Here is a 9,674-nt window from a genome sequence, read left to right as displayed (position 1 = left end):
TATTTCATAAAATAGAATGTTTAAGTTTTTTTATTGTAGAGAAATCGGAAAGTTAGCTCAAAAAGAGTAAGTTTACCCAAATCTTATTTATAGCTTAAATACCTTATTTCAAATCAATGTGGGATAATATTTATCTTAAGTAATTTTAATTTTTAAACGGTGGGGAACTTTTTCAACATTAAAAAAATATAATTTAAACAAAATTAATTGAATTAAAAAAAAAAACTTAGGATGCATTTGGTGCAAGATTAAAAAATTTAAAATTAAGTGTTACTATTATAATTTTTAAAAGATAACTATTAATGAGATAAAAAGTAATTAATATTGTAACAATTAATGGTGTTTCATAAGAGGTTAATAAGAAAAGTTAATTAAAAGTACATAAATATATATTATAATATTTTAATAATAAATATCAAATTATTTTTATTTATAAATAACTTAATTTTTAAAAAAATTATTAACTCTATTTTTATTATCAACCATAAAGAGAGATAATATTGCTTAACACGAAATATATTTTAAAATTATAACACCCAAATTTTAAAAAATAATAATGATATATATTATTAAAATGAAAATAAAATTTATGAAATTTTAGGAAGAAAGTTTAGTTTGAGATTAGACTTTAAATGAAGTTTTAAAGTTTTGAGATTGAAAAAAAGACTGTATTAAAAGGTCAAAGGTCTTAAATGATTTTTTTTTTCTTTTTTTAAAAGCTGGCAAGTGGCAGCTATTCCTCCGTCGTTTGAGCCACCCAATATCCCTCCACTAACATAAAAAAAAAATAAAAATAAAAAAGTGAAATTAGGAAAGGAGAGATTGGGAGAGGGACACATTGGAGGGAGAGCAATTGGAATTGGAGAGAGGAATGAGAGCAAAGAAGCCACCAATCAATGTCAAACACTTTCTCGGTCGTTCTCCACTAGAAACTCAAGTTATCGCTCTCCTTTCTTCGTGACTAGATTCCACTCGCTATAACTTTATCTATTAGGAATTTAAACAAAAAAAAAAGTCTATATATCTTTAGTTGATGATTAAATAAATTTAAAATTAAATTTTTAGATTAAATAAATTCTTATATTTTTTTAATTAAGACTAAATAAGTACTCATTTAATAAAATATTATTTTTTAATAACAAAATATTATTTTCTATTTTTTAATAATAAAATATTAGTAATAGTAATTTTAATATTAAATTATTTTTTTCTTAATTTTAAATTTCATTTTAATTAAAAATAATAGATATTTTTCTAATTTTTAAAAATTATGAAAAAAATAATATTTTATTAAATAATGACTTATTTGATCTTAATATATGCAATAATATAATTTGACTTTTTTATAATCTTGTAGTCAAAATAAATATTGACTAATAAATTAAAAATAAAAATGATGTTCATAAATATGAGGATATTAACAAATTAAAATTAATTTACGTTTAAATTAAATAGACCTAAGAAAATTAAAATCTTATATCATCATAGGTAAAATGCATTTTTTTTATGTAAAAAAGATATTAATCATCCCAAATATTGTAAAATGTAACAATATTGAATATGAATAAAAAAATAACATATCTTAATCTATATAAATATCATTAAATTTATAAGGATATTGATTTCATTTGATATCGGTAATAATGACAAAATTCTAGTGATCACAATTACCTACAACTACCTTTTGTAAGAATGATACATGTGACAAACAAAAGTTCAAGAAATTTAAAAACTTATAAATAGAATTTTATTATTAACAAAAAAAACATACAAAAATATAATAAAAAAAGAAAAAAAAAATCAAATTATAAATCAAATTAATTTAGCTTAAGTCTTATTATATGAAATTAAAATGTATTATGTAAAAACTATTGTTACTAGTATTTAACTACAAATTTATAACAAATAAAATATTTATTATTAAATAGAATTTTATATCTATTGATATAAATATAAATTTTTTATTCAATTAAATGTTAATTTTAATAATAATTTTATAATTATATTAATTAAATAATTATCTCTAAATACTTTTATAAGTATGTAAACATTTAAAATAAATAAAAAATAAATTAGTATAAGTGAGTTCTTTATTAATTTTATTATAATAAATTAAATAATTTTTAATGAATTAATAATACTTATATGATTAAGAATATAAAATTATAATATGATTTTTAATATAAATATGATTATTATTAAAATTTTAATTTATATTAATTATAATAATATTAAAAATTAAAATTATATATAAATTTAATAAATTATAATTAAAATAAATTAACAATAAATTTATATTGAATAAAAGTATTAGCATGAATAATATTTTACTAAAAATTATTAATTATAAATTGATATAAAATAATTTTTTACTATTTAAATTATTAGCGATGAAAAAGTCATCGGTATAATTATGAGTAATGGCTTTATATAAAATAACTTCTCATCATCTAGAGTGCTAGCGGCAAGAAAGATTGTATCAAGCAAGTGGAGAGAGAAGATCTCCAGGTTGATGCACTTGCAGCTTCGAAGTGACATATAAAATAGCAATTGAATGGATACAAAACTGCTTTTGACAGCAGATGATTTGCGACATATTCCCACTTATTCTGTTTTTTTGGCGTAGTCCCTAAAAGTAATTATCGATGAATTTTCATCACTAAATATATAAAAATAAAATTATTATTTACCAAAAATTATTTCTATATAATAAATTAAAAAGTATAGATTATATATAGTTTTTAATTTATATAGTTTTTAATTTATATGAATATATTTTTAAAATATATTATGTGTACTGATAAAATTTTAATAGAAAAAGAATTTTTTAAATAATTTTATAGTTAATTAAGTTTTTTTTTTAAATTTTTAGTATCATAAATAATGTAAAGAGAATTTATTTGTTTTATAATTAATTTCAATCTTAATTAACCAATTAAATTTAGTACTTTATAGCACTAAATTATTATCTCAATATTCTCCGTCTAAATATAGATTAGCAAGGCAAATTGCTTAGCAGGGATGACTAGTCCCACACACGCACACACGCAGAGCAAATCGCTTAGCGGGGATGACTAGTCCCACACTCCCATACTCACAGACTGAAGTCAGAAGACAGTTAAGAAGAAGTTGTTGGAACTAGTGATAGAGTTTTCACGTAGAAAACGCAGGATTTGAACGACGAAGAAAGAGAATCGCAGATTTTGGGGACGGAACTTGCGGGCTTCAATTCGCCCAACTCAACCACCATTTCTACGTGTGGTGACTATCACGGTGACCACCAGATTCTCTGCTTGTCACCGCAAACTCCACCCGGCCAATCCGTCACCCGCACACGTGAACCACGTATTGGCAAAGAGAGTGGTATGCACATGAACAATAACTTTATTTTCAAAAACAATTTTTGCATTAGTAATTAATTTGTGAGTTTTGAGTATTTGCATAGATTCACTTCGATGCCCGATTGAAATGATAAAAATTAAATTGTAAATGTTGAATTTTTGGTTGAGTAATGAGTTAATTTTGGTGTGTTGTGTTTGAGAAAGTTGGTGAATTGAGTTGTATATATGAAAGTGATACTTGAAGTAAATTTAAGAATCGAAATGGGATTATAGGAATTAAGGTAAATGGACCTTAATTTAGGATCTTTGCAATGGAGTTCTATAAAAAAAAATTTTTGCGGTGGGTGATAAAGTGGTGGAAACTATAATTGTTGTGGGAAGGGTAGGAGTGGCCACCGGCTGGTTCCTATTCAAGGTTCAGGGTATTTGAATCAAAATTGTAGGGTCTCCCTCAGTTTCGGTTCCGTCCTTTTTTTTTTTATCAAATTCAACCGATGAAAGTTTATTCAACTTTTGGTTTTTAAAAAAAAAAAAAAAATTGGCCGATTTTAGTCTGTTTCAAGACCAGTTTTGGTCAAATCAGTTTTGATCGGTCTTAGTTCTAGATTGGACCTATTCAATTCCAATTTCGAGCTAGACCATGGTCAAGTATAGAAAAGGTGTAGGAATTTTCTTAGGTATCTCTCTTGAAGCTAAAAATATGCAATTATTTGATTGTGTTCTTATAAATGTTGTAGTTAGTTGCTTTGGTAATTGTAGTTTATAGCAAGTTCTTGAATCTCAAACTGTCATATTTCAAACGAAACTTTGTCAGTTTTTTTAGGATGGGTGTGATATTGATGCTGTTGGGCATCAACGCCTGCCATATGCCGGCAGCTAAATACCACGCGCCGTGCCCCCCTCCTCCTCTCGTTTCTTTTTATTCTTTATTGCAGATTTTTTTTCTCTGCAATTTTCTACTCTTATTCTATCTCCTGCTATGTTATTAATGAGAATTTTTGTTGTGTTACTTTTCTTGGCAACCTATGGAACTTCTCCTTAGATTAGATTATTTCATTTAGTTTGCTACCTTTTTTTTTTTTTTTAATTTATATCATTTTTCAGTTGTGAATTAACTGGGGCTGCGTTAATCCATGTTTTGCATACTTTATATTTGAATGTGCTGCCTGCCATATTAATTGTCACTCTAAAATCATATTAGAGACTATCACTGACATAAAGAAATGCGATCTTTTGCTTTGTTTTAGGGCTACTTCTTGTGACAAGTTACCTTTGACTAAACCTCGAGTTAATTATGTTTCCTGTTTGAAATGTTTGAATCCTGAATGTGAAGCCTAGTTTCTCTACTTCTTGCACTAAATAACAGAATCTTCTGAGTGATATTCCAGTAATGATCATCTAGCACTTATGTTTTCTTAGTAAATAATTGAGAATCCTTAGATATCATCTCACTCAGTTGAGACGTGCAATGTTTGAAATTGACCCATTATCTCACTATCTTTTTCTTGAAGATATTATGAACATTGAAAATATGTGATATTGCCAGTAAAGGAATCAATAACTAAAGTGTAGTATATTATAGTATTATATTAGGGTTGATGATCAATAAGAAAAGTACGTGATCAAACTTTTTAGTAATGAATATGGATTTTGCATTAATGTTAATTATGGAATATTATGTATTTACACACATATGTATATAGCCATAATAATGGTTGAGCTTAAATGCTGGACATTTGTGCTTGTTGAGTTTATTTGATTGTTAAAAGGGGAGAAATGCCTACATTTAGGGGAATCTTTGCTGAATTTTCGACATAATTTAAAAGTTATGTCGACTTGATCCTCCAGAGGAGGTACGTAGGCGACCTTGGGGTGCGGTCCAAAGTAAGTAACTATAACCTTCGTGTTATAATTACTTGGCGATTTTTCTTTTAAATTATATGTACAATATATGACTAGAAATGTGTCAGGTGATGTATTTTTTATCGTTCTTTAATTAATATAAAAGGTATAAATGTGTCCTTAATAGAGGTGGATTTATTTTCTTAAATTGATTGTTTGGTGAATCTATAATCTATTGAAGATCTTAATGTTTAGTTTGAAAATTTCAAGGGAAACTGTCAGTTTTGTATAAGTCATACATGTCATGGTTTGGGAAGAGGGATGTGACAGAAAGTTTGATGATAAAAATAAATAACATCAGCATAAAAAAAAATGTCTTATAAAATTTAAAACCTTTTCTATAGAAAATAAAATTCAAGAAGAAAAAAACTAGGATTGAACTTTTTTATAAATAGGTATAGAAGAATCGAATAATACAAGGTTTCTTTATGTTATTGTTTATACTGTTTTGCTTATCATTATTGGAGAAGTAGTCTTACGTTAGTTAGGATAACACAAAAGTTGCTGTAAAAGGCTCTGCCTAATTATATTTAGGTGAAAGTTTGAAAGATTTATGGGATATGTTCGTGAATTTTTGGCAGGTTGATTAAGGCATTCTGTTAAGAAATTAAGTCGGCTGAGCTTAATCTTTTTCTTGCAGTGAATTTCTGTGTTTCTTTGTGATTTGAAGAAAAGGAAAATATGGCTTCCAATGCAACACAAGCATCATGTTCCACACCCATGAAGGTTACATCCAATGGGATCTTCCAGGGGGATAATCCTCTTGATTATGCACTGCCACTTGCCATCATACAGATTGTTTTAGTGGTCGTGCTCACTCGTATTCTTGCTTTTCTTCTAAGGCCATTGCGACAGCCGCGTGTCATCGCTGAGATTGTTGTATGTCCCTTCTCCCTCCTCCTTTATATATATCTGTTTTTTATTCTGTCAGTTGCAGTTCTTTTTTCCTTTTCCATGTATACTATGTTTCTTGATATTATCAAGCATGTTCAATGATGTTATATTTTATTTAATTAACTATATATTCCTATAATGGTCCCTTAACCTTTACTTCATCTACTTTTTAAAATATGATGGCAATATTTATGGTTTTAGATTTTCCGCTTGCTTTGCATCTTCATATTATAAATGCCAAGACAGTATCTGCTGTTTTCATTAATTCATTTAGATATCCATCACAGTGTTATTTCCTTTTTCTAAATTTCAACTTCACTAAACTAGCAAGCATTAGGAAATCTCTTCCTTCACAGTGCAAAAAAAACGCTTTCTATATGATTCATTAGTTCTTTTATTTGAATGATGTATATATATATATATATGCTATCTTTGCATCTGTAATGCAATCCCTCAAAAAGTTATGGATAATTGGTAAATCATAGGGGATATATAAAGTGTGCTATGCATTGTATTATATTTCCACTTCTTTGCAAAGGAAGCTAGGCCCATGGGTTCATGTAAGTGATAATCTTCTTTGAATAGGGAGGCATTCTGCTGGGACCATCAGCTCTGGGTCGGAACAAGAACTATGTCAATAGCATTTTCCCATCCAGAAGCCTCGTAGTGTTAGACACTTTAGCCAATCTTGGTCTCCTTTTCTTTCTGTTCCTTGTTGGCCTTGAGCTAGACCTGAAGTCCCTTCAACGGACAGGAAAAAAAGCTTTAGCCATTGCTGTTGCAGGAATTAGCTTACCCTTTGTATTAGGAGCTGGAGTATCATTTTTTCTCCATAAAACTATCTCTGAAGGTGTTAAAGCAGCTCCATTCCTTGTATTCATGGGGGTGGCCCTTTCAATCACTGCTTTCCCTGTCTTGGCTCGTATTTTGGCAGAACTCAAGCTTTTAACTACTGATGTTGGTCAAATTGCAATGTCAGCAGCAGCAGTAAATGATGTTGCAGCATGGATTTTGCTTGCTCTTGCCATTGTCCTCTCTGGATCTGAACATTCACCCCTCACATCTTTATGGGTGCTTTTGTCTGGGGCTGGATTTATCATCTTTAGCATAGCCATTATCCCACCTGTCTTCAAATGGATAGCACATCGTTGTCCTCAGGGTGAGCCAGTAAATGAAATGTATGTCTGTGCTACATTAGCTGTTGTTTTGGCAGCCGGGTTTTGCACTGATTCTATTGGAATTCATGCACTTTTTGGTGCATTTGTGATTGGAATTCTTATCCCAAAAGAGGGACCATTTTCTGGCGCTCTTGTTGAAAAAGTTGAAGATCTTGTATCTGGTCTCTTCCTTCCATTGTACTTTGTCTCTAGTGGATTGAAGACCAATGTAGCCACCATTCGAGGGACTCAATCATGGGGTTTACTGGTTTTAGTCATATTTACAGCCTGTTTTGGGAAGATAGTTGGGACTCTAGTTGTCTCTCTCTTGTTGCGAATCCCTGTTCAGGAAGCTATAACTCTGGGGTTCTTGATGAATACTAAAGGCTTGGTGGAGCTTGTTGTCCTCAACATAGGTAAAGATCGAAAGGTAAATTCAAATTCAGAAATTTATTGATTAACCTGTTAAAGTTATTTTCTTATATTCGCCAATTCATGATTACAATTATTTATTCTGATACCTTGCAGATCCTGAATGATCAAACATTTGCTATCTGTGTTCTGATGGCTATCTTCACAACCTTTATCACAACACCTATAGTTATAGCGGTATATAAGCCGGCCAAACAAGCGATTAGTGCTGATTATAAGCACAGAACAATTGAAAGAGAAGACCCAGATACTCAGCTTCGAATTTTGGTATGTTTCCATAGTACATTGAACATTCCTACAATTATCAATCTCATTGAGGCTTCACGTGGAACTGAGAAGAGGCAAGGACTCTGTGTCTATGCACTGCACCTTATGGAGCTCTCCGAGAGGACATCTGCAATCCTTATGGTCCATAAGGCAAGAAAGAATGGACTACCCTTTTGGAATAAGTTGCAGCAGTCTGATGACAACCAAGTAGTTGTTGCTTTTGAGGCTTTTAGGCAGCTGAACCGCGTGTTTATTCGACCAATGACAGCAATCTCAGCAATGCATGACATGTACGAGGATATCTGCACAAGTGCTGAAAGGAAAAGGGCTGCAATTATAATCCTCCCATTCCACAAGCATCAGAGGTTGGATGGGACATTGGAGACAACTAGAAATGAATTTCGTTGGGTCAATATGAGGGTTCTTGAGCACGCTCCATGCTCAGTTGGGATTTTGGTGGATCGGGGGCTGGGTGGAAGCTCACATGTATCTGCAATTAATGTTTCCTCCACTGTAACAGTGTTATTTTTTGGGGGACATGATGATCGTGAAGCCCTTTCTTATGGAGCAAGAATGGCTGAGCACCCTGGAATCAGTTTAATTATCATTCACTTCGTAGCAAGCAATGATATTATGCGGCGGATGGTCAAAATTGATATAACTGCAGAATCCAGTAATTCATTAAATTCAACTGATACAACATTTCTAGCTAGCTTCAAGAAGAATCCAGATGACTCCTCTGTCAAATTTGAAGAGAGAGAAGTGAATAGTGCTAAAGAAATTGTTGAAGTAGTTAGGGAGTTCAGCTGGTGCAATCTGTTCGTTGTAGGTCGAATGCCTGAGGGTCCTGTAGCTGCAGCTTTGACTGAAAAGGCTGAATGCCCTGAACTGGGTCCTGTGGGCAGCCTCCTGACTTCTCATGATTTTTCGACTTCAGCATCTGTCCTGGTGGTGCAGCAATATAATAGTTCAACATCTCAACTCACTTCTAGCAGCACCACGAAGATTCCACGTACTTGGTGTCTTACGTGAACACTTTATTAACTTGTCGCACTTGATGTTTATTCGAACCCTTTCTTCATAGGCGATCTTATCTTTTCCGGACTTAGTAATCCGAACCCTTTTTTCAGAAATCGGATTGTCATATATATATATATATATATATATATATATATATTGGCTTTGTCAAAAACATTTTTAACCCTTTATATTATTTACTATTTATAATTTATGCTTAATATTTTTTTATTTAAATATCTTTATACACTTAACTTATTTATAAAAATTATTATATTATTAATTTAAATTAAAATTAAATTTTAATATAAATTCTATTAGTTATTAAAAATATTAAAATTTCGAAAGTTGCACAATGTTAGGTTTCCTATTTGCATTCTTATTTGAATAAGAATTCTTATTCGCATATGTGTATTTAAAAATCTTTATAATCTTAAATTATTTATAAAAATTATTATGTTAGTTAATCTAAATTTTAATTTTAATATAAATTCTATTTTTTACTTACTAAAAATATTAAAATTTAGGAAGTTCGAACAAGGTTAGACTTCCTATTTATAAAATATATATATATATATATATATATATATATATATATATATATATATATATATATATAGTCCAAAAACACTATTTTATAATTCTATTTTAACTATAATTTATT

The 9,674-nt window shown here is 29.7% G+C and overlaps 1 protein-coding gene across 1 annotated transcript; it reads left to right on the top strand.

Moving 5' to 3' along the window:
• The first annotated feature begins 3,013 nt into the window (after positions 1 to 3,013).
• Positions 3,014 to 9,126, top strand: LOC110638693 (cation/H(+) antiporter 18). The gene is made up of 4 exons (XM_021789320.2): positions 3,014 to 3,363; positions 5,884 to 6,122; positions 6,723 to 7,724; positions 7,823 to 9,126. The coding sequence occupies exons 2-4, from the start codon at positions 5,925 to 5,927 to the stop codon at positions 9,023 to 9,025; spliced, it is 2,403 nt and encodes an 800-aa protein (XP_021645012.2). The 5' UTR covers positions 3,014 to 3,363; positions 5,884 to 5,924; the 3' UTR covers positions 9,026 to 9,126.
• Positions 9,127 to 9,674: the final 548 nt, after the last annotated feature.

The sequence above is a fragment of the Hevea brasiliensis genome, chromosome 9 (genome assembly GCF_030052815.1).
Source record: "Hevea brasiliensis isolate MT/VB/25A 57/8 chromosome 9, ASM3005281v1, whole genome shotgun sequence".
NCBI lineage: Eukaryota > Viridiplantae > Streptophyta > Magnoliopsida > Malpighiales > Euphorbiaceae > Hevea > Hevea brasiliensis.
Note: the sequence above shows the minus strand (reverse complement) of the source record. Positions and strands in the feature narration are given on the sequence as shown.